General features: G+C 47.9%; 7 protein-coding genes across 7 annotated transcripts; 4 read left to right on the top strand and 3 right to left on the bottom strand.

Annotated features, from left to right (window-relative positions):
- Positions 1-2,807: 2,807 nt before the first annotated feature.
- BDZ83DRAFT_640641 (uncharacterized protein) lies at positions 2,808-3,143 on the bottom strand. The gene has a single exon (XM_060509503.1). It carries the CDS (start codon positions 3,086-3,088, stop codon positions 2,834-2,836), a length of 255 nt encoding a protein of 84 aa, XP_060358804.1. The 5' UTR covers positions 3,089-3,143; the 3' UTR covers positions 2,808-2,833.
- Positions 3,144-4,615: 1,472 nt separating this feature from the next.
- Positions 4,616-5,770, top strand: BDZ83DRAFT_640638 (short chain dehydrogenase). Its single transcript, XM_060509502.1, has one exon. It carries the CDS (start codon positions 4,892-4,894, stop codon positions 5,669-5,671), a length of 780 nt encoding a protein of 259 aa, XP_060358803.1. The 5' UTR covers positions 4,616-4,891; the 3' UTR covers positions 5,672-5,770.
- Positions 5,771-6,768: 998 nt separating this feature from the next.
- Positions 6,769-9,421, top strand: BDZ83DRAFT_640635 (H+ symporter family protein). Its single transcript, XM_060509501.1, has 4 exons — positions 6,769-7,381; positions 7,447-7,659; positions 7,978-8,133; positions 8,226-9,421. The coding sequence occupies exons 1-4, from the start codon at positions 7,169-7,171 to the stop codon at positions 9,222-9,224; spliced, it is 1,581 nt and encodes a 526-aa protein (XP_060358802.1). The 5' UTR covers positions 6,769-7,168; the 3' UTR covers positions 9,225-9,421.
- A 1,301-nt stretch (positions 9,422-10,722) lies between these two features.
- Positions 10,723-14,258, top strand: BDZ83DRAFT_591478 (peptidase S8/S53 domain-containing protein; the record flags this gene model as incomplete). Its single annotated transcript, XM_060506442.1, has 16 exons — positions 10,723-10,872; positions 10,932-11,264; positions 11,319-11,382; positions 11,435-11,491; positions 11,547-11,586; positions 11,644-11,701; positions 11,755-11,811; positions 11,865-12,125; positions 12,176-12,655; positions 12,710-12,830; positions 12,889-13,324; positions 13,383-13,498; positions 13,552-13,627; positions 13,679-13,769; positions 13,827-14,086; positions 14,147-14,258. 16 exons carry the CDS (start codon positions 10,723-10,725, stop codon positions 14,256-14,258), a joined length of 2,712 nt encoding a protein of 903 aa, XP_060358801.1.
- Positions 14,259-14,426: 168 nt separating this feature from the next.
- On the bottom strand, positions 14,427-14,816 carry BDZ83DRAFT_591451 (cupin domain-containing protein; the record flags this gene model as incomplete). The annotated part of the gene is made up of 1 exon (XM_060506438.1): positions 14,427-14,816. The coding sequence occupies one exon, from the start codon at positions 14,814-14,816 to the stop codon at positions 14,427-14,429; it is 390 nt and encodes a 129-aa protein (XP_060358800.1).
- A 362-nt stretch (positions 14,817-15,178) lies between these two features.
- On the bottom strand, positions 15,179-17,283 carry BDZ83DRAFT_132450 (amidohydrolase). Its single transcript, XM_060501222.1, has 2 exons — positions 16,708-17,283; positions 15,179-16,655 (listed from the first exon to the last, which is right to left on the bottom strand). Exons 1-2 carry the CDS (start codon positions 17,117-17,119, stop codon positions 15,565-15,567), a joined length of 1,503 nt encoding a protein of 500 aa, XP_060358799.1. The 5' UTR covers positions 17,120-17,283; the 3' UTR covers positions 15,179-15,564.
- A 1,465-nt stretch (positions 17,284-18,748) lies between these two features.
- Positions 18,749-19,722, top strand: BDZ83DRAFT_640618 (acyl-CoA N-acyltransferase; the record flags this gene model as incomplete). Its single annotated transcript, XM_060509500.1, has 1 exon — positions 18,749-19,722. One exon carries the CDS (start codon positions 18,752-18,754, stop codon positions 19,547-19,549), a length of 798 nt encoding a protein of 265 aa, XP_060358798.1. The 3' UTR covers positions 19,550-19,722.
- Between the last annotated feature and the right edge of the window lie 4,607 nt (positions 19,723-24,329).

Genomic DNA, 24,329 nt, shown 5'->3' with positions numbered 1-24,329 from the left:
TAGGAGGGGGATCGGCCACAACGATCGCCGGTACCCTTCCCTAACCTCACACTGGGAGAAGTAGAGAGACAGCTCTTTGCGGCAAAGTCGTGGAAAGCACCCGGAGAGGACGGTCTGCCGGTGGCAGTGTGGAAGCACACGTGGCCAGTGGTGAAGGAGAGGGTGCTTACACTCTTCCAGACCTCACTGGATGAAGGGGTGTTGCCGAGGCAGTGGCGACACGCAAAGATCATCCCGCTGAAGAAGCCAAACAAAAGCGACTACGGTATAGCGAAGGCCTGGCGACCGATCTCGCTTCTCTCGACGCTCGGAAAAGTGCTGGAGTCGGTCCTGGCAGAACGTATCTCGCACGCTGTCGAGACGTTCGGCCTCCTTCCCACGAGCCACTTTGGCGCTCGCAAGCAGAGGTCGGCAGAGCAGGCGCTGGTACTGCTGGCAGGAGTACATCTACAGAGCGTGGAGAAAGAGAAAGGTGGTCAGTCTGGTCAGCTTCGATGTCAAGGGAGCATACAATGGTGTGTACAAAGAGAGACTACTTCAAAGACTCAGAGCGCGGGGGATCCCGGACAAGCTGGTGAGATGGGTGGACGCCTTCTGCTCCCATAGAACGGCAAGCATCCTGGTTAACGGTCACGAGTCCGAGGCTCGTCCGCTACACAGCCGGACTGCCTCAGGGTTCGGCCGCTTTCGCCCGTGCTCTTCCTCTTCTTCAACGCCCGATCTCGTACAGCACCAAATCGACGAGAACGGGGGCGCGCTGGCCTTCGTCGATGACTACACGGCGTGGGTCACAGGCCGATCGCGCGAAGCAAACCGTCAGGGCATCCAAGATATTATCGATCCGAGCACTCGCGTGGGAACGACGAAGCGGGGCGACGTTCGAGGACGGACAAGACGGCCATCATCCACTTCACGCGCAACTGGAGGCTGCCGGCGGACTCAACCAGCTTCGTCATCAAAGGTGACACTGTCCGAGCAAAGGACCACGTCAAAGTATTGGGAGTGATGATGGACACGAAACTCCGGTTTCGAAAAGCACATCGCAGACGCGACGACAAAAGGGCTGGAGGCCGTGCTGGGGCTCAACGGCTCAAAGGCCTGTCTCCGGCGACGGCCAGACAGCTTTTCGTGGCGGCCGTAGCACCGACGATGGACTACGCGTCGAACGTCTGGAGGTACAGGTGTCGAGCAGCGCAGATGAGGGTGATCAACCGAGTGCAGAGGATTGGCGCCCAAGCGATCGTGGGAACCTTCAACACGGTGGCCACGGCGGTCGCTGAAGCGGAGGCAAGCATACAATCGGCGCAAGAGAGGTACGACAGAAAATCAACGACATTCTGGGTACGGCTGCGAAGCCTTCCCAAGACCCATCCGCTTCGACGTCTGCGGGCGGTGGCCTTTAGACGGTTTCCGTCACCCTTCCAGTTGATGGCGGAGGCCTATCGCGACCTACCCCTTGACAAGCTGGAGACTATCGAAGGGTATTCGATCGCTCCTTGGGAACGTCGTATTGATACAGTAGTCGACGACGACACGGTCAAGGCCTCTGAGGCAATCCGGTCTGGATGGGCAGTGAGGATAGCGACAGGGAGCTCAGCAAGGAACGAGGTTGTGGGCTTTGGAACGGCGACGACGCTGCCCGCATCTTTCAGAGGGGGCGGTGGCGTCGTGACGGCCTCGCGTACGTTCGGTCAGAGAACGGAGCAGAACCCGTATGTAGCAGAGCTAGCGGCACTGGCAGAAGCGGTCAAGTCTCTCCCAGAGAGACTCGAGTACCGGGCCATCCACGTCTTCACCCGCAACAAAGCGGCAGTGTTGGTGATGCACAACCCGCGGCAGCAGTCAGGCCAACAAGAGATCCGACAACTATATGCCAGCGTGCAAGCTCTGCAGAGACGAGGCAACAGAGTCACTCTCTTCTGGCTTCCATCATCGATAGAGTCAGACCTGGCGCAAGCGGCCAAAGCAGCAGCAAAGGAAAGTACCCAAGTAAACAAGACACCACAAAAACGGCCGGCCAGAGCCTACTCGACGGCACTTAGGATCGCTTTACAGAGCGTGCGACAGAAGCACGGAGCCTTGCCCGACAACGTAGGAGCATATTCGAAGAAGATCGACATAGCCCTGCCGGGAAACCACACACGCAAGCTGTATGACGGACTGGCCTGGAAAGAAGCCAGCATTCTAGCGCAACTACGCACCGGAATGGCAAGGCTGAACTGGTACCTCTACCAGATCGGCGCAACCGCCGCGGCGCTATGCGCTTGCGGGCAATCTGCAGAAACGGTAGAGCATTTTCTCTTTCGATGCACACAGTGGACGGCACAGCGGACTCGGATGCTCCAACAGACGGAAACGCGGAGAGGAAATCTGTCATACTTCCTGGGAGGAAAGCGCGCGTCCGACCCTAAGGATTGGTCGCCAAGCGTAGACGTTGTCAAAGAGACGATCAAGTTCGCCATGAGCACGGAGAGGCTAGATGCACAGATCAGCCAGCAGCGAAACCACACGCAACTAACATCATCAAATTAACCGGAGACACCCCCACGCATCCTCGTGCCATCGACAGCAGGACTAGCTTCGGCCGCCGACGATAGGACGTCGAACACTTTGAGAAACAACTCCGAGATGGCCTGCTACTAACCCCACGAGCAACCGCAGCATCGACATGCAAAACTAAAAAAGACACATACGGAGACGAACAAGACTTGTATGGGCTTCTGGGAGGCAAGGATATGAACGAATGTGGAGAATATGTAGATAATCATGCGAGCCCTAAACAGCTTAGCCGGGGCGTAATAAACTATGTATGTATGTAGTTGGTTCGCGATGATCAAAGCTGTCTATTCTTGGTTGCAGTTGGATACAGGCGCAACTGTCTGGTCCCAGTAGTGATTGCAACAATTGCGACCGTGGGTAGGCATATGTAGCCGTGGGCAATCACAACCGCAACTGCCGTGCGTAGCGCTGTTAAGTACGTGATCATCGTGGCGGGAGAGCTCATATGGGGAAGCGGCCCAGGCTCAAAACTCCCGTGTAGTGCGGTTGCTGACGATAGTTGAAGCGTTATCACAATAATCACACCCATGGCCGTCACTAGCACGCAACATAAGTAGCTAGGCAAGGTGGCAAGCAAGGCGGAGCTAAGCCCACTGGGGCCAGAATACCCGTAGCAGCTGGAAACACAGGCCTGAAAGGAGTCCGAGTTGACATGCCTTGGTGAGACTTGGGTGAGACCTAACTAGGCGGCTGGAGCGGAGGGCCAAACAAAGAAACATCAGCCCATTTGGCGGGGCAAGCCTTTAGGGAATTCAATTCGCAACTTGCACGTAGCTAGAAAGTACCAAATGTTTCTCCAACTTTCAACCCGATCAAGGCTAGAACGGTGTTGGGCGTGCGCGATATACGATGAAGTTTGTTGAATTGTTCTGTACAACTCTGCTAGCGAACCCTTGCAATCACCACCAACAACGGCTCAGCCATGGATTATAAATCTGCCACTTTTTGCGGTCTGCGTAGTCCTACATCTACAGTTCTCTAAGAGCCAAGCTAACTCGTTCTGTCTCCATGACCGATACCACGATCCTAGGGCTCGCCTACTTTGGTCTTTCAGAGCTCTGGGCATTGGGCGCTCCTTTAGACGCAGACGCGTCGGACAACTTTCCCGATTCATCGTATCCGCAGCTCCATCTGACTGAAGGCAAAGCAGCCCCCGCGACCATATCAGTCGAGGTTCGCTCCTGCCACGCTGCTGCAATGTTCCCCTGACTTACGCGGCCTTAATTCAGTCACAGGAATATGGTTTTGGCCACCCTTTGACCGACCTCCTTGCTCGTGTTCCTAGAAAAGGAGGCATGACATCTTGCCCCGTGTGCTCTGCCAGGCGAAAGCTCTCCACGTTCCTCCCGAATTCGATTGGCGGGTCGTCGATGGGGCAGCCGGAGCAATTCACTGTCACACGAAGAAATGGGAAAATCAATCATAGATGAAAGGCAGCGCGAGGCGACGCGGTTCGTCATCGTGATCAGGCCGTAGCGCATTCCGTTGAAGAGTGGTGAAGGGGCACATGTACCAAGACGGATGACTCTGCGGCGCCAGATGCGTTCGCCAGATACGATACCATGTGACGATAAAAAGATTTCTCATCTCGCTGGTCGACTATTTAGAGTAGACTGTGCCAGAATGTGCCTGCAACTTGCAACTTGTGGTATTCGTCATCGGCGGTGACCAGAGGGTAGCATTTTTGCCATTTCGGTGCTCTAATTGAGCGCGCTCCGCAAGAAAGAAGAGTGGCAGTCAGAATCAAGTGTTGTTCAGGTCAACGGAACTCGAAGAACAAAGCCTAACACCAAGCAAACCCATAGGCATCTTTGAACGACCTTATGTGAGTATTCCTCCTTTCGAAGAAGTCACTTACTGTAGCATGATCCCGGATTTTCGACTTACTGTCGCGAAGCCGAATCCTCGCGCGATTAGCTCAACGGACTACAAACCTCTAGTGATGATGTTGCTCTAGACAACCCCTGAGCTTTAACAATGCCATGCCGACATTGGTTGGTCAAATGTGAACAGCAGTCTTCCACTTAAGCAGGAAAACTAGAAGTGTTTGAATCTTGGGTGAAGTCTGTAATTATTTGAATAACGGGATGACGTGATCGAGTCTCACATCCTTCGATCATCTTCGAAATCCTAACCCCACAGTTTACGCCCGAACCCGGACCCCGCTCGCGACTCGCGATTATTGATGATGCGCGGATTTAACCTTCCAGTCCGCTTGCGCTATTACTCAGCTGGTTAAGTGCCTGCTGAGACTTTACAACTGCGTCCTACTCAATATCATACCAACCATAGCCGTCTTTACAGACAAATCATTTCATCTATCACCGACAAAATGGCTCGAATTCTCATCACAGGCTCTTCTGACGGCCTAGGCGCAGTGGCTGCCCGCACCCTCCTCAAGAACGGCCATCAAGTCGTCATTCACGCCCGCAACGCTCAGCGTGCCGAAGACGCGAAGACAGCCGTGCCAGGCGCCGAGACAGTTCTCATCGGCGACCTCTCCAAGATTGCAGAGGTCAAGAAACTCGCCGAAGACGCCAACAAACTGGGAATATTCGACGTCGTCATCCACAACGCCGGTCTCTACCGCGGGCCGTACCGCAAGACCGATCTCGGACTGCCAAGCTTGACTGCAGTCAACGTCTTTGCGCCCTACATCCTCACGTCCTTGATCAACAAGCCTAAGAGGATTGTGTACATCTCTTCCGGCCTGCATAAGAGCGGCGACACCAGCTTCTCTGATCCGACATGGCGCGAGCGCGGTGAGGGAGGATGGAATGAGAATCAGGCGTATTGCGACTCGAAGCTGCACGTCACCACGTTGGCCAATGCTGTCGCTCGTCTGTGGCCGGATGTGAAGAGCAACTCCGTTGATCCTGGCTGGGTTCCGACCAAGATGGGAGGTTCAAGCGCACCTGAAAAGGCAGAGGATGGAGTGGCAAGTTACGTTTTGCTGGCGGAGGGCATTGGTGCAGGAGATGTCACTGGAAAGTACTTCAAGCCTCCCGGACAGGAAGATACTCCCGTTCCTTTCACAAAGGAGGCGAAGAGACAAGATGAGCTGTTGAAATTGCTCGAGGAGGAGACTGGGGTTAAGATTCCCGTCGCCTAAGTAAATATGGTCAATAAACGTTGGCAGATTTGTCTTGGTCCATGGTAATGAATTCCATATGATTGAGAACGTCGTTGTTATCATAACGTGACTGATCAATCCTCTGGTTGGGGAGCTCAAGGATTTAAATAATGGCACCGTAGCAGTGCGGCATGTCTTTCTCTGATTTTGGCTAATCGGCCGGTGCCGTTCATCGGGATTTTCCCGACGACCGTTGACAATGGCTAGCAACTCCCCGGCCGCTCGTCCGAGCCGCAAACGCGGCTCCGCGGCTATTTGGCTCCAAAAGGAACATCAGCAGCTTAGCATACGGGTATTGATCTATGCAAAGAGCTTACCTTGCTCAGATTGCAATGAGCGTGGACAGGAAGGAAGACCGAAATCCCACAATGCGTCAGCCAGCCCCACTCAACCCCGGTTGTCTCTGCCGATCTCGGCGCCGATGGCGCGGGGCAGCTCCGAGTGCTTCCAGAACAATGAAAGAGAATAGCTTCTTGCCAGTATGAGGTTAGCCACGGAATCATGTCAATCTTCGTTTCATCACGTAAATACGATTGCAGAATCACCAATTATCGTGGTGCGTACGGGCCGGCGAACGCCAACTGACGCCCGCTGATGTGCGCATTATTAGCGACCATCCGATCCCTGAACGAGTGGAGCTTGGGGCCGTTGCTAAGAGCAGATAAGCTAATTCCAAGCCAATGGCGGCTGGGGTTCGCCCATGGAGGGGATCTAGTGCCTGTTAGTGCGTAGGATCTTTGGGGAGAATTATTTGTGTTCTGTGTGGCTAGCAGCGGCAGCCGGGCAGGGAAAATAAGGGGTGTGTGGACTTGTTGTCCCCCAAAGGGTGTGCTGCACGCTTGCCATTGCCGTCTTGGCCTTCTCGACGTGATGTCACGGTCACAACGAGACGCACAGTCTCTGATATCCCATCGTCTTGTCGCCCAGGGTTCGTCTCATTCGGGAGTGACGACGCTCGGTTGGGGAAGCTGTCACTCAGCAGGTGAATTATGCGGCGAGACTTCGGCGTATTCAGGAACTCAAGATAGGCTTTTGTCAGATATCTCTGATGGCTTTAGGGTAAAAAGAAACGTTGTTGGCCAGTGTCTTGCAGACGATTACCAATGAGCGAAGATACTTTCTCGCGACCTGATTAGCGGGCCTTTTCGGTTCTCAGTTGTGTGCCCGAATCTAGTGTAAACACCGTGCTATCCCCATGTGTTGGCCAAACCATACAGCCCTCCCCTGTGTCCCCCAACATGAAGGACGGCATCCACCCTCCCCGGACGGGTGTCGACCCTTGTTGGCCCTACATCATTCTAGGTGTATTTGACTCATGGATAACCCCGCTCCTGAATTAGTGCTCACGGGGTTATACCGTCGACAGGCCTCGTTGTTCGTATAAGACCGCTGCGGTGCCGTACGAACTACCGCTGGGTGCAGTGGTCTTGATCTTCAACTGTTCAGCCTGCTTTGCGACTGGATTAACAGCTCATCATGGACGATAAAACACACGTCGAACCTGAGAGCCCTCACGTCGAACATCTTGGGGACCAAGAGCCATGGCACGGCATGTCCGTCCGCCGCTATCTGGGTACACGCTTTACCACCCTCAAGCCGCCTATGCTGAGTGCGCCGAACCCGTTGAGGCTGATCAAGATGATCAATGGAAGGCAATGGGCATTCTTCGCTGTCGCCTTCGCTGCCTGGGTATGCCATTCTCGTCATTAGTGCCAGGTTTATCACCTCGAACATTTGCTTACGCTTCTCCATAGACCTGGGACGCCTTCGACTTCTTCACCGTCTCCCTCACCATCACCGAACTCTCCGAGACTTTCGATAAGTCCAAGACCGACATCACCTGGGGAATCACATTGGTGCTTATGTTCCGATCCGTCGGGTCTATCCTCTTCGGTATCGCAGCAGATCGCTACGGCAGAAAATGGCCCTTCGTCGTGAACAACCTCCTCTTCATCATCCTTGAGCTAGTAAGAAAAATTACTCGTCATCTCTTCCCTCCAGCTGCGCTACTTTGATTGGCTTCAACCGGCAATTATGTGCCGAGCCTGGCCGGCGCCAGACAAGCTTTCCCCTCTCCCCTCTCCCGTCTTGGCTGCGCCGTTGGGGAATCCCTGCTCCCCTCCACAAACCCGTTCTTCTCCGCCGGGCTCCTCTCTCTTAGTCCATCTTGCTCAGTCACCTGGATGCTAGTGCCATGTCGGGGAGTGGTGACATCAGCGTCCGTCCCTTTTTCTGCGCCATCTTTGTTATGTTGGTGTTGCAAGCTAACAAGCCGATTTCCGCAGGGCACTGGCTTCTGCCAAACCTACGAACAATTCCTGGCATGTCGCGCCCTCTTCGGAGTCGCCATGGGAGGTCTGTACGGCAATGCGGCAGCCACCGCTCTTGAAGACCTTCCAGCAGAGACACGTGGAATGATGTCCGGTGTTCTACAACAAGGTGTAAGTCTCAATCCTCGAAACCAAGCCACCAACGCTTGCCTGAATCCTTCAGTTGGTCGCATCACAAGACTAACCTTCTTACTGCCGATCAGTATGCTTTCGGGTACCTATTGGCTGCGGCCTTTGCCCGAGGGCTGGTCAACACGACCCCGCACGGCTGGCGCCCGCTCTTCTGGTTCGGAGCCGGTCCGCCAGTTCTCTTCATCGCGTTCCGTCTGATGCTGCCCGAGACCGACACGTTCATTGAGCACAAGCGCATCCGCGAGGCAGCTGGCCGACGCGCTGAGGAGGCGGGGCATACAAGCGTCACCTCGACCTTTTTGAAGGAGGGTAAAGTGGCTCTGCGCAGGCACTGGTTGCTCTTGACCTACCTGGTCCTCCTCATGGCCGGGTTCAACTTCATGTCGCACGGCAGCCAGGATCTGTATCCCACTATGCTGACGAACCAGTTCAACTTCAATGCCGACATGGTCACTGTCACGCAGGTCGTCGCGAATCTGGGAGCCATGCTGGGTGGCACAACTGTCGGCTACTGCAGTCAAATCTTTGGTCGACGCTTCAGTATCATGGTCTGCTGCATCGTGGGCGGTGCCTTACTGTACCCTTACACCTTCGTTACGACGGAGGCAGTCATGGCCGCCGCCTTCTTTGAGCAGTTCTGCGTGCAGGGTGCCTGGGGCGTCATCCCTATTCACCTCATGGAACTCAGCCCTGGCGCGTTCCGCACGTTTGTCGTCGGTACATCGTACCAGCTGGGTAACCTTGTCTCGTCGGCTAGTTCCACCATTGAGTCCCGGCTCGGCGAGAATTTCCCTCTCACACCAAAGGGCACGACGAAGCGTTACGACTATGGTAAGGTCATCTGCATCTTCATGGGCTGTGTATTTGCCTACGTGTTGTTGTTGACCTTTATCGGTCCCGAACACCTGCGACGCAGCTTTGACGTGGCTGATGATTCGGATATGAGAGAGGTTGCTGGAGATGAGATGATAGAGGATGAGCTTCACAATCGCGAGGGCCGAACCGGTCACCTTGCGCACAGTGACGAGGAATTGGGACACCAAGAGAAGTCGGCTACTCACCGGGAATAAGCTCAGACCACAGCATAAGGTCATGCCGTAGCTCACAAATTGTAGTTGAGATAATCCGATGGTTCAATCCCGCACTAAAATCAGAGTCCGTTGAAAGCATACCACGAAGCGAACCTTCATTAGAAGTCAATGGCCATGGTAAATTCCGTATCGTACCTCACAATAAGTAAGATTCCCGCGCCTGGAGTGGTGGCTGGGATCGTCAAGTGTCGACGAGAGACATTTGAGTTTGTCGCAATTGGACCGGCTCGTCCAGATTCACTCCAGCTGCGGGTGTAGCGCGAATCTCCCGCCCGGGGGCTTTCACGGCTTCAATCCCGGTAAAGTGGGTCCTGATCCGGCCATTTCGCCGAATTCACCTCGATGACACTTATGCTTATCCGCATTGAATCCTCTACATGTACTCGCCGTATTGGTGCTCATCTCACTGACCTACTCTGACGGCTCTCGGAAAAGGCCAAGCCCTCGTGAAGCCGTTCAGCCGACTTCAATACGATTGCTCTTTTTCCGGATGAGGGTTCGGCCGCTACATCCGATCCCGTTCCTTCGGCCAAGATGCCATTTAAAGGGCTGGGTCGCATGCGGACGTCGAACACGAGGTGATTGATAGAAAAATATGCAGGAACCTGCAGCCCGCAGGCGCCTGACGACGGATACTTATCAAGCCTGGGCTCACTTTCAGCCCTTCGCTCTGACATCTTGCACCCAAGGGTCTCTGCAGTTCATTGAAACCCCAGCTGCACTCCATGTCATGAGCCTAATCGCACTCTGAAGTAGGAATGGTGCCATCTCGCGCAATCAGCGACCGGACAGCGCATTTTCCGAGTCACGCAGTTGGTCGTTATCGAGGACGGCGCAACACGAGATTTGCGAGATTTCGACTCGCAATTTGCCATCAAATGCACCTTGTTCTTCCAGGGGTAGCGTCTTGGCAACGTCTCTTGGGTAACATCGAGCACTTCAGAACGAGGTTACCCCTCAATTCTCACAAAACAGCTCTCTTGTTTGCTGTTCAACGCGATGGAGGTTCATGATCGAGGTTCGTAAAATACACTTCGAATAGCATGCTCATAGTTGACTTTGGATACGAGATGCTACGCACTTTAGGCGATTAATTTGTTTCTTAGTGTCTATCGTGAGACGTTCCTACCACCGAAAGGTTATTTATGACTGCAAAGTTGAAAAAGACGGTATGATTGTCAATGTCAGCGCTGCACCATCGTCCGATACCGCGTGCAACCCCGGCATATTAACCATCCCAAGAAGGAAGCTCATTCCAGCAACAATGGCGATATCGCCAGGAATCTCTCCGCCCATGGCCGTATCGGCAATGTAACGCTGCAACAAAGAGTAGCAGCCGGATTTTGGTAGAGGTGAGATGAATGTCACCAGGGCCGTCAATAAGTCATGGCTATAAGAGCTTCATCCCACCGGTATGATTCTGTCTATTCTAGAGACAGAGCTTCAAGCGGCGCACTATCTTGAGTGAACCCTCATGATGCATCTGCTCAATATTGCCAGCCTCCTTGCGCTTCCCGTTCTGGGGAGCGCACAGTCTTTCGCTCCTCGTCAAGCTCCAGAGGCTGCAGATGAGACCAACAACGCAACTGTCCCTATTGCTAAGAGCTACATCATCGAGTATGCCTCGGTAAGTATGCCCAACTCCAAGTCGGCATTCCACACGTTTGATCTAATATTGATATCTAGGGTTCAGCTAAAGCTCGTCGTGACGTCGCCCTCGAGGCCGACATCAAGGTCGTCAAGAACTTTGAGAGCGACATCTTCTACGGCGCCAGCATTGAGACCGACACCCATAACATTGATAGCCTTCAGAACCTAGCTGGTGTTGCTCGCGTCTGGCAAAACACCCGTGTTAGCTTGTCCCCTGTTGAGGGACTCAAGTCAATTGAGGAAGCTGCCGCTGGTGACTACAGCCCGCACAACACCACCGGCGTGAGCAAGCTTCACGACAAGGGCATCTTCGGGCAGGGTGTCAAAGTCGGCGTTGTTGACTCTGGAACTTGGTATACGCACCCAGCCGTTGGTCGTTTTTATCATTCGCTGAGTTGCCTTTGAGTGCTAAACATCTTGCAGCTGGGAGGTGGCTTCGGCCCGGGTTTCAAGGTTGCTGGTGGTTACGATCTCGTCGGCAACGGCAGTAAGTGTCACAGTCAAGTACGAGACGCGGGCATTCTGACTAACATGCATAGTCTGGCCTTATGAAGATAAGACCCCTGATGATGATCCGTTGGACCAGCTTGGACATGGTATGAAGATGCCTGGTGACCCTTGTTAGGAGAGCAGAATCTGACCACCGCGCAGGAACCCATGTTGCAGGAATCATTGCTGGAAAAAATGACTTGTAAGCCGTCAAGTAATTCGTTGACGCTGCCTAAGACACTGACAATTTCTCTCACAGCTGGAGCGGGGTTGCCCCTGAGGCTACGCTTTACTCATACAAGGTCTTCGCTCAACTGGTGAGCTTGACATCCGGACCCTCGCAAACGTTCTGACTTCTGACTCGCGGCAGGATGCTACGGACGATGCTACTCTCATCGAGGCTTTCCTCCGAGCTTATTCTGACGGCGTAAGCATCCTTGAGACCTTGAGAAATCCCAAGTAGCGCTGACACAAAAGCAGGTTGACATCATCACTGCTAGTATCGGCGGTCCAGGCGGTTGGTCTACGAACGCGTGGGCTGAGATCGCTTCTCGCTTGGTCGACGAGGGAGTCGTAGTCACCATCGCCAATGGCAACTCGGGTGCTGCCGGTGCCTTCTTCGGAAGCAGTGGTTCTTCTGGCAAGAATGTTCTCGCCGTTGCCTCTGTGGAGACCGAGAAGTATCCTGCATCGCCATTTGAGTTGACATCAGTTCTCGATGGCAACACCGAGACTGTTAAGGTACGACCTTCAGTCATGGATCACATGCCATGGTCTCTAACATTAGACAGGCTGGATACTTGCCTTCGACTTACTACTTCTCATCCGATATAGTTGACTGGCCAGTTGTTCCTCTCAACTTTGATATCACCGATCCTGCGGATGGCTGCGAACCCTACCCAAACAGCACGCGCAGCCTCAAGGGCGTCATTCCCTTGGTGAGAAGAGGCACTTGCACTTTCGCAACTAAGCAAGCCAACTTGGTTGCCCTTGGTGCCGAGTACATCTTGTTTTACAACAACGAAAACCCCATCATCACTCCTGGAACTGATGATGATGTTGGCCTGATTGCCCTCATCACCGCCGCCGCTGGCAAGGCCATCATTGAGACGGTTCAGGCCGGCGGCAATGTCACCGCGGACTTTTCTCTCAATCCCGAGCAGGTTGTTGGTTTGGAATACCCCGCCGGTGGTCGACCAAACACTTTCACTTCCTGGGGTGCTTCAAACGACCTCGACATCAAGCCCGACATTGCTGCTCCTGGTGGTCAAGTCAGTCTTACTAGTCCCAACATCTCCTTCCTAGACATTCTAACATTGTCCTAGATCTTCAGTACCTATCTGGATGACACATACGCATTGCTCTCCGGTACTTCGATGGCTACACCTTACGTAGCCGGTGTAGCTGCCCTCTTCATCAGTGCCCACGGCGGCCGATCTGTACATGGTAAGTCCACCCAACTAGCCAGAATCTCTGGATTGTGGCTGATCATTGCATCTTCCAGGCAAGGGCTTCGCCAAGACACTGCACCAAAGAATCATCGCCAGCGGAACCTCTCTTCCCTGGTCCGACGGAACCGCTACCGACTACGGCTTCTCTGCATCGGTGGCTCAAGTTGGCAACGGACTCATCAACGCCTTCAAAATCGTCAACTACACTACCGACATTGCCTTTGAGAAGATCGCTCTCAATGACACCCACTACTTCAGCCGTTACCACGACGTGACTGTTACTAATAATGGTGCCAAGGACGTGAGCTACAAGCTCTCGTATGAAGCAGCTGCTGGGGTGGAAATCCTCGGCTGGTACCCATTCGTCGCGCCCTGGGGTGGCGAGAAGAGACTCAAGAGCTTCACGGAGCTGACGCCCAAGAGCCTCCCTGTTGAGGTCTCTTTGCCGCGGGACTTCACTTTAAAGCCCGGTGAAAGCAAGACCCTCAGGTAAGAAGCATATTGTAAGCACACTCCATTTGGCAGTGAGTTAACACAGTGATTCTAGTGTCAACTTCCCCAACCCTGACAGCCTTGGCTGGAACTCTTCTGCTCTGCCCATCTACAGCGGAAAGGTCATAGTCGCTGGTAACAACGGAGAACAACTTTCAGTGCCCTACCTAGGTGAGATCCCGCGATGATGCAGCGCTCTGGTGAATAGGCTAACTCCGTTCCAGGCCTCGGTGCGAACCTAAAGACCGAAATCAGCCCGATATACCGTCCCTCGTACCCCTTCACCACACAGAGAGACTAGTAAGTTTATAAATCCATACCGTGGGGCAAGTACCAGCTAACCTTGGCCAGTGTCTACTCTTTCAATCTCGACCCATCCGTCGCCGATTTCCCCATCATCTACTCAAAGCTCATTTGGGGCAGCAAGGAAGTCCGATGGGATGTAAGTCTTGCTGTAAAATCCGGTTGAACATGAGAATGGCAGCTAACCCGTGTCAAGATTTACGAAGCTGGTTGGACTGATAGACAATGGGAATATCCTCCCGTCCCCGGTCAGAACGGCTATATTGGCCCAGCCACCAGCCACGTCGTAGCCGGCAGCGTGTCGTACTTTGACCCTACGCGATATGACCCTGATGACACCTGGACATACCCTCAGGTCGACTTGTACCGCAATGCTCAGACACAGGCGTCGTATCACGAGTTCTGGTGGTTCGGGAAACTTGGCAACGGAAGCCAGATTGAACTCGGAAACTACACGTAAGTCATGATGAACCCTTGCGCCTTTGACTAGGGCTGGCTGACAATAGCTCTGGATAGCATGCGATTTGCCACGTTGAAGCCTTTCGGAAACCCTGCGGCTGCTGATAACTGGGATGTTTTCCAAACACCGCAGATCCAAGTCACTGGCAAATACGAGAGACGAGGATAGGCGAAGCATAGTAGATAAGTTTTGAGAAGCTACAAGCATCATGCTGGTGGGAATCGGTCCTATCTGTGTACTTAGTTTAGATACAAGCATTGCTCTGGATATTCGGGTGTCAGAAACTCTCCAGACAGCTCTCAAGATGACGCCTTTCAAAACTCACATTTGCTGAACTCATTCCGACCGCTTCTTGTAATCCTCATCCGTCACAGCTTCATGCCACTTCGTTTCTCCAATACCAACGACAAAGTGCGTCATAATGCTTCCATCGTCGGCGCCGTGCCAGTGAGTCGTTCCCGGAGGAGCCCAAACAGTATCTCCAGCCTTGATTCGCTTAGCCTCACCGCCCTTGTCGCAAACCCATCCGCTGCCGGCCAGCACTCTAATCATCTGTCCTCCGACGTGGGTGTGCCAATGCGTCCGAGCGCATGGGGTAAAGGTGACGTTGGCAATCGCGGCGTTCTCGTCGCGGTTGATGAGTTCCATGTAGACGTCACCGGTAAAAGTAGCCGTTGGCTTTGCTACTGGCGTAGACGAGGCCGGAATGACTTTGGACTCTGGCATGTTGGTGATTGTTTGGTGGGATCTGCCTGAGTTGAGCTTGGTGTTGGAAGGATGAAGACGAGGAGGTTTGTGCTTCAAGCTGGCGGTGGGTGCGGTAGTTATAATCACGCCATCAAGTCTCCGCTATGTTGGCATTCCATGGCAAGTGGAACCGAGAGGGCATCATGCGAGGTCTTTGATCTCTGGAGTAGAACTCAATCTGAGCTGCACCGAGCACAAAATGAATCGAATGGACTTATCTGCTTCTAGACGCAAGCAAATACCTCTATCAAGATAACTCGGCATCAAAGGCAACCGGCATAGACACAGGCGCTTTTAGATGCGGCGGAGATCGGCCGAAGTGGGGTTGGCTGACAGCTCCCCGCATCTTCAGTGGTAACTCCGTGTGGTTATAACTAACTCCGTCTCGAGTTGCTGCTCCCTGATTCAAGTCATGCCTAAGCCAGGAGCCGAACATCCGGAAGTCGACCTCAATCACGACGATGTTCGAGGTGCCGAGTTGCGTCGATGGCTGGTGGTGGTCTTGAACACCTCTACCATATAAGTATGTGCACATTATGATTGGCGATATGCTCAAAACCTTTCGGATTACTTAGCGCGCCCAGCCATATTATCGGCTCCTCTGAGACATAATAGACATTCCGAGTTTTACTTTAGGTGAATGACGATATGTGAGTCAAAGTTGACAAGATAATGAACCCTCAATTGTAGGACATCCGAGTGCTCGCACATCATCAACTCCATAGACTCATGACTGCTCGAGCATATCCTTCCGATTTACGTAGAAATTGTCCATGATCGTCTCTTCCACCGCCATCATGTCGATGCTTTCTGCCGTCTTGTTCAATCTCTTCCGGCTCTGAATCAAATTCTTCGCAACATCCTTCCATGTAATGCTTTTCCCGTGGAGACCGAGGTCACTCGCCCCTTCCACTTGATCGGTAACTGACACAGGTAGCAACTTGCCGTTCTCCTTCCGAATGACGCCTCCAACAATGACAGTTTCCACATCTCTCTCACTCGAATGCAAAACCACCGCTGCAATGGGGTCCTCTTCAGCAGCAGGAAGCATGGAGGGGCTGTCAGTGCTGAAGACTACCAGGTCTGCCTTTGCACCAATGCGGATTTGGCCAACCTCGCCTGCCATGCCAATCGCCTTTGCACCACCTATTGTAGCAAGATTGAAGACTTGCTTAGCCGACGGTCCGACATGTCGGCTCCACTTGCCTTGTCTGCGAAGATTCTCTTGCCGTTCGGTTCGGGCATACTGTAGGCCGAGCCGCATCTGGCTGGGCATGAAGCTGCTGCCACAGCTGTGGCAGTCAACCCCGAGGCTGCAGTTTGCTTCAAACTCAGGCTGAAGGGCGACTGGCGGCCAACCCATCTGAAGCTCTGTGTTGGGGGTAGCAGAGATGTAGACATTGTGCTTCTTGACAAGCTCTGCGTCGCCATCCTTTGGGAAGTTGGCGTGAGAGATGAGTATATCTGAGCCTAGCAGGTTGTGGTTGTTCAGGATCTGGACGACAGAAGGACCATCGCCGAAGGCTAGGCCGCCGGCACCGTGCGATGTTATGACCTTAGCCCTTGCAGCGCGAAGCTCCGAGTAGAGAAACTTCAATTGGTCAGGCGACTGATACAAGTTATCTACCGTGAAACCAATCTGTACTCGCCCGTCTCCGTATGGGCCCTTTGTCGCTAGCGATTTCCATTCTTCGAGAACATGTGAAGATGTATAGTCATCTGCTGTAGAAAACGGGCTCCAGCTGGTCGCTCTGGGAACGCAGTAGCAGTAGACAGAACGAAGCCCGGAGGCTATCAGCGCCTGAACCAACGTAGGGGCTGGTTTCCAATGTCAACTACTGGCTATAATTATATCGAGCAAGGGTCTTACGGAATTCTGGGCCAACATTCAGGCTGGAGTGGTCCACAATGGTCGTGGTCCCGCCATCAATAGCTTCAAGTGCGCCACCAAGTTCACCCCAAAATGCGTCTTCGGTAGAGAACAATGACCCAATTAAATTTCCTCGCGGCAAGTACTCAAGTAGAGTGTGGTCGACATGGCGACCCTTGAGCGCGGTTTGCCAGACGTGATGATGTGTGCTTATAAAGCCTGGAGATACGATCTTGCCCTCGCAGTCAAACACTTTGACATCCTCGCCGGTTATCCTGACGTTTGGGCCGATTTCCGAAATCGTGTCTCCCTCGATGAGAATATTCGACCGTTCAGGGTTCACTCTGCCATCCTCTCCATGGATAAGAAGCACGCCATTCTTCAACAAAATCTTGGTTGGCGAGACAGTCATGCTTTTGTTTCTAGATAAGAAGATGTGTAGAAAGCAAATGTAGCTGCCGCATCATGATGTCTGAGGAATCCTATGGTTATTTATGGCCTTTCCCACCAGCCGTATCTGGGAGGTAATTAGCGGCACAACGGTGGGCTTCTTGAGTCCAATGTTCTTGCGCTAAGACGAGAAACCCAACCAAATAGGAAGACGCGCTCATTTCTAGGCCTCGCGCTCTTTATCTAGAACCATAAACGCGAAGAGCGACGAGATTTTGGGCCTGTGAAGGAAGACCTACAACTCGGTCCCGGACATTTCGGAGGCCGGATGTAGATGTGGAGATACGCCTAATGTCCGAACGGTATGAAAGCTAGACGCCACCCAATGATAGGGTAACGTACCTTATATAACTTCTCATCGCTTCCTAAATATTGCCTTGTATTATGCCGGATGACTTCATTCATTTACAGGTTGTGAATATGTGAGCATTTCACAGACAGCCGCCGTGGGGTGTTGTATCTAGCAGTGCACGGGTCAAGTTCTCAATTTTTACTGTTGATAAGTGGACAGCAAGCATCAATGAGGTTTGGTATTGGATGAGTATCAAGGACACAACAAGGGAAAGATAATAAAGGACTGGTCTCCACGTTCTAAACTGAGAAAATGAAGATTTCAATCCTGGAAACTAGCTTCAGATACAACAGCTGTGTCTTTGATTTTGCCACGCCAAAGATGTCGCCTGGCCCCTCGCACTTGCTTCTTTTCATTCTGCCAATATTGTAGGTATAAAGATCTCAGTACTTCTGTTAAAGGGTAGCAACTTCACACAACACTAGAGAAATCTCACAATTCGAACCAATTCTAGTGAGTTTCAAGGAACTTGGATGTCAATGCGTCAAATGGCCGCCATTCTCAACACGCATGCTATGTTAACGGCAAGTTGGGCGGCTCATGAATGAGGACTCCTTTTCAAGTTTAGACCGACGGCATTAGCTTTTACGAGCTGAGTTTTTAAGCAATGTCTCCATCTACTGCGTAGCCCAGAAAGCACTAACAGCTTCATCCAAGTCTATCAAGATGCTTTGGGTTCCCGCCCCAGAATGGGGTTCTCTATTGGAATCGTAAAATGTGTTCACCTGGTAAGACGGTGATTTTGGCAGAGGTATCAAAAAGCACTCCAGCCGTACATCAATCAAGTGAGCTGTTTTAAGCACTTAAATCACATTCCATGACAACACAGCAGGATGCATCGCCGAATGTTAATCAAGGACAACCCCGCATGCAACTTGAAGTCTTTGTAAATATCTGCCTAAACATTTTCCGGTGGATTGTCCTCTGACTTTAGTTGACGTATAGAAATTTTCTTGTGCGCCACTGCCCAAGGACCCATAAGTCCCCAGTAAGTCAAGTTAATAATGTGCGATTTCCAACAACATAAGACCATGAGCGCGCAGAAATATCTCGAGATAAGCTCCTAGCGTCATGTTGAAATATTCGCAGGATGTTTGGGGGTGGGAGTATGGGAAGAGGGGCTCACCATTCATGCATTGACGGAACTTTTGTTGGGGCTAGGCGTCAGCTTGATAGTAAGCTTAGTAGCGCGCGATAGGACGACTCGGACTCTTTAAACGCAAAGGGGACCCCTTTCCAGCTATGGACCGTGTAGAGATAAGGGCAATGGGTCGGCTCAGTCATTGCACAAACAATCGATATTTCAGACTTGACGCAGTACTCAGAGTAGTTCCCTTCATTCCCAACTGTTTCGAACAGTCATATTTGTTGCGACACCACGAGCACACTTTTGCAACCACCATGCTCACTGACGACCTGAGAGGCGCCTATCGCTCCGAACGGCTTACTTTCCGAGCCGTGGAAAACAACGACGATGACAAGAAGTTCCTACATACTCAAATCGAGAATGACCCAGTTACTGTCGCACTATCAAACCCGATGGCGCTGATGCCGAGGACTAGCAAGCATAGCGAGTGGATGGTTGAGCAAATGGCCAAATCCGTTCTCGCTGTCATAGTTTGCCTTCCAGCCAATACTCCAGGCGACGGCGACGAGGAAGCTGGCGAAGCGAAGACGACTGCGCCAAAGCCTATAGGATACCTAGCGATCGGCTGGGGTGGGATCCCTCCGGCAATGGCCCATCACCGCTCAGTCGGCCTCGGGATCGCGATAGCCCCACAGTATCAAGGAAAGGGCTACGGGGCCGAGGTCATCAATTGGGCTCTCGACTGGGCTTTCCGGTATGGGAACTACCATAGGGTTCACCTTGGCACTGTGTCTTACAATGAGCGAGCTCAGCACCTGTACAAGAAGCTTGGTTTCGTGGAAGAGGGCCGCAGCCGTGAGTCTTATTGGTTTAATCGACAATGGCATGACATGATCAGCTATGGAATCCTGGAGAGTGAATGGGAGGCTATGAGGGGCATCAAGTCTGGGTAGGCAATTTGCATTTGGACCTAGGGACAAAAGCTCTTTTATCGAAATATATAGTAGCTCACTTAGCACAACCAACGGGATGGTCCTGGTACCAGTGAGCCTCTGCGTTCTCATAAGCCGTGTATCTAGGGTAACTTGATTGAAGAAATGTACTGGAACCGGTACACCTGAGCTCACCTTCCTGATGAGGTATCCTCTGTAGCGAGTAGTCTGAATGTGGCTGTGATGTTCAAGGATCCTGATAACCACTTTTGAGAAGCTCAAGATTTCAACTAAAAACAGTGTCTTACAGCTACGAATGACTAAACAAATAATGAAACGATAGAAGATAATAAAAGCTAAAAGCAAATGGGTATAAATCCTTCAACCCTTGGTCTTAGTCATGTCAATTTGTTGTGGGAGGTCCAGTTTCTAGGGCTCAATAACACTCGCTTCGAATTTGTTTACCGTTCCTACTCCCAGGCGTCGTCATGGTATGGTTGCCTCCGTCTCTCAACCCATAGGGCAGCCTTCTTTTTCTCTTGGTCATCGGGGGAAAACTGGAACAACACATGTCCAAGTGCAGTTTCAAATAATTGTCGGTGTTAAGAGTCCAGCCCACGTGAGTCTACGTTAAGGGGATTTCAGTATATAGAATCTAAGCTAAGGAGTAGAGGTTTTTAGAGCAGAGGTTCTACAAAGGTTCTATAAAAAAAAAGCATTTAAATAGGACCTTTATAGAAGCAGTATAATAAACTATAATAATATCTAGGCTAAGGCTTAGATCTATTAATCGGGTTTAGTTTATAATACGTACTCCTTTACCTCGTTTTTAAAATAAATCCGCTATTAGTTCGTTTTTTAATTATAAGTACCCTAGGTAGTTAATTACTCTATTTTAATTTACTAGCTAACTACCCGCGGTCCCTTTTATTAATTTTTATTAGGCCCCCCCCCCTTTATAAAAAGCTTTTTTTTTTTAACCCTTATATAACGATTTATAAATACTTTAATTTATTTATTTCTACGTTTTTACTATTTAAATTTTATTAATTTATTATAGAAATTTAATTTTTAATAAACCTACTATCCCCGCCGTCGTTTTTTATATATATAATCTTTTTTTTATATTCGCGCGCCTATACGTATTTAAAAACCCTTTTTTAATCTAAAAAATAATTAAATAAATATTTTATACGTTACTATTACTATGTTTTTTATATACTACTATTTTATAGCTTTCTAGTTTTTTATTCGTTATTAATACTTTAATAATTCGTCCCCGTTAATTAGCCCGCTACTACTACCGCGCTTATTAAGCCTATTGCCCCGTTTAATAATAAAAGTAATATAAATAATAAAGAATTAAAGTTTAGCTCTAACTCCGAGCTATTATCTATTTACCTCTTTAAAAACGAATTAAATATCTAAATAATATATTAAACCTACGTAGCGTATCTATTCTCTATTTATAAAGTCCGCTAATTTTATATTTAGCTAATATTTAATAAAAAAAATAAAAGAAAAAAGGAGGAAAAGGAAAAGAAGAAGGAGCGTAAGCTTAAAAAGGCTCTTATACTAGGCGCCCTATATAAGGTCCCCTATTTCTTTTATATATAGGCGCTAACTAAGGGTAGCGATGCCCTAGCTAGTATTAGCTACTACGACTATCTTTATATACTAAGCTATTATTATTTACTTATTTATAGGTCGCTAATTTATTATAAAGCTAGAGGTATTACTTACTACGCTACTTATATTAATAGCAAAGTTAACTACTATTATAACCTTATATATTTACCGCTATTATTCTTTATTTATTCTACGATTATTAATTTATTATTTTTAGTTTAACGACGTTATTAAGGCTATTTAAATAGAGTTTTCTTAAGTAGTTAAGGAGTATTACTAGTTATTAACCCCTATTATAAGCGACCCCGCTTTTAAGGCCGTTATATATCCGCTTAATATCCGTTATTTATATATTATTAACCGTTCTTTTTTTATTATTAATATAAAGACTTTATAGGTACCTTTAGCTATTTATATATTATTACTACTACTTAAATTAAGGCTAAGAATAAAGAGGCCCGTACCCGCTATAATACCTACGCTATAACCACCTCCTTTACTATTAAAACGCCTACCCCCTACACAACTCCCGCTACTACCCTTACCACTACTCCTATTATTAAGGGCGTAGCCTTTTTTATTATAAAAAAGGCCCGCGCTATTAATAAGCACTACTAGGCCTTTACCTCTCTCTATACTACTATAAATATTTCTTTTATATTCTCCTTCTCTATAACTAATCTATTTCTAGGCTATAGCTCGTTATTAACTTCTCCCTATTTAGGCTAAAAAGGGTAATTAACCCTCGGTTTTTAAACTTTAAATAGCCCCTTTTCGTACTTATAGTATTACTATTAGCTTTATATTATACCCTATAAGGCTAAATAGTTTTTTAGTTTATAGATTTTAATTTAATTATTTTTTTACTTTTTATTTAATACCCGTTTTCTTTTTATTATTATAATTTATATAATTATTATAGGCTTTTAGTACTTTTTAATTCTATCTCGGTAGTTCGGGTCGCTATTAAACTTTTTAGCGGGCCTATAATATAATTTAAACTCTTTTAGAATATCCGTTAAATAAAATAAAAATAGGGGTTCTTATATTAGCTTTTAATAGCCCTCTTATTTAACGAGGACTTTTTTTTATTATCCGCGGCCTATATATTTCTATTATATTATAAATATTTTTTTAATTAATTAATAATCCCTATCGTTTTTTTTAATTAGAGGGGGCTTTTTATCCGTTCGTTATTAGTTTAGTAAAGGGTCGTTCGCTATATACCGTAATATATTAATATAAAAATAGGGGTAAATATTACTAAGTACGTTAAGTTATATAACGGTAGGTTTTATAACTTTAATTATTTTATATTTATAGTATAGCTAGTTTAATTTTTTATTAAGTTTAGAGGACTTATAATTACTTATATATAGTTATATTTTATTATTAACTTCGAAGCGCTCTATTAGCGCTCTTTATCTATTAGCTAAGCGCTTTATCTATTCTTATAAAGTAGCTATAATAGCCTAAGTAAACTTTATTATTTTTATAAATTTTTATACTATAAAATCGGCTTTTATTTTTTATTTATTTACCGTTTTTAATATATTTTTTTAAATTTTTAAGGGCTCGACGTTATACTCGTATTTTATAAAAAAAGGTAAGAGCTTTATTATTAAAGCTATTTAGTTATTAAAGCTTAATTAGGTAGCTAATAGCTAGTCCTTTTAGTTATTTTAAATATATACGATTATATATTATAAAATTGCTTTAATTTTTTAGTTAAATTATTTAGTTAACCCGTTAATCTATAAATAAAAAGCGGTGTTTAGGTACTACTCTATCCTTATTTTTATATAGAATTAGTATTAAAATTTATTAATTTAATTACTATTACGATTATTTATAATAGACCGAGGTATTTTATAGAATTAAAAGTAGTAGTTAATAAAGCGGTTTACGTAGGCCTTTATTTTTATAAATACTATCGGTTTAAAAATAACGGACTTTATAAAGCGGTTAACTATTACTTATAGGAACTGGGCACCGCTCTTTAATAATAAGGGGAGGTTAGTAATAAAGTTTATTACTAAGTCGCTTTTTATTTATTTTAGTATTATAAAAGTTACTCTATTTAATAGCTTTAGCGCTTAATTAGCTTTTACTTTTATATAAAATATTTTAACCTTTTATAGTCCGTAATAACTTTAAATTTATAGGAGCTCTATAGTTTTATGTTTTATATATTTAAGTAGGATATTATAATAAAGAGCTTTTTATTATAAATTAGGTAGTTATATTAAGTAAGTATAAGCTTTTATAAATAAAAAGCGATTAGTTAGCGTATATTTAACGGATCTTTTTATACGAGGGAGCTTCTAAATATAAATTTAGAGTAATCGGTCTTAACGACTATTATTAAGTTAGGGTTAAAGCTTTAAAATAAGGGTGCGGATATAAAACGCTTTTTAAGTATTTTAAAGGCAGTATTTTGCTTAGCTATTTATTTAAACGGCGCCCTTTTTTTAGTTAGGGCGTTAAAGGGTTTAATAATAGTAGAGTAATTATATATAAATACGTAGTAGTAGTTAGTAAAGCTAAAGAAGTTTTTAACCTTTTTTATTATTTTAAGTGCGAGCTATTTACGAATAGTATATACTTTTTTTAAGTTATATACAATCCTTTATCTTATTTTAAGGATGAATTTAATATATTTTATAGTTTAAATAGAGAACTCGCTTTTAGCTAGGTTAAGATTAAGGCCCGCTATTACGAGGGCGTATAATATTTACTATACTTTTTTTTTATAATCCGTTTTCGATCTATTTAAATATATTAATATATTATCTATATATATAAAGGCGAAGTCGTTAAGGAATTCCTTTAAGGTTTAGTTTATATACTTTTAAAATATAGTAGGCGCCCTAGTTAAGCTAAATAGATAAACTATTTATTTAAAAAGGCCGTACTACGTCTAAAAAGCGGTCTTTTTTTAATACCCTTTAACTACTTTAATTTTATAAAAGGCTATTATAACGTTTAGCTTTATAAATTATTTTATTAAACTAATTCTTTAAAGGGTTTTATTAATTAATAGTAAGGGGTAACGGTCCTTTTATATAATTACGTTTAACGCTCTATAGTTATAATAAAAGCGTAGGCCGCCCCCTAGTTTTTTAATAAAGAGAACGGGGGCTCTAATAGAGGAGCTATTAATTTAAATAAA

Source organism: Colletotrichum acutatum (assembly GCF_030867785.1).
Source record: "Colletotrichum acutatum strain CBS 112980 chromosome Unknown BDZ83scaffold_172, whole genome shotgun sequence".
Classification (NCBI taxonomy): Eukaryota; Fungi; Ascomycota; class Sordariomycetes; order Glomerellales; family Glomerellaceae; genus Colletotrichum; species Colletotrichum acutatum.
This window is presented reverse-complemented; position numbering and strand designations above follow the sequence as displayed.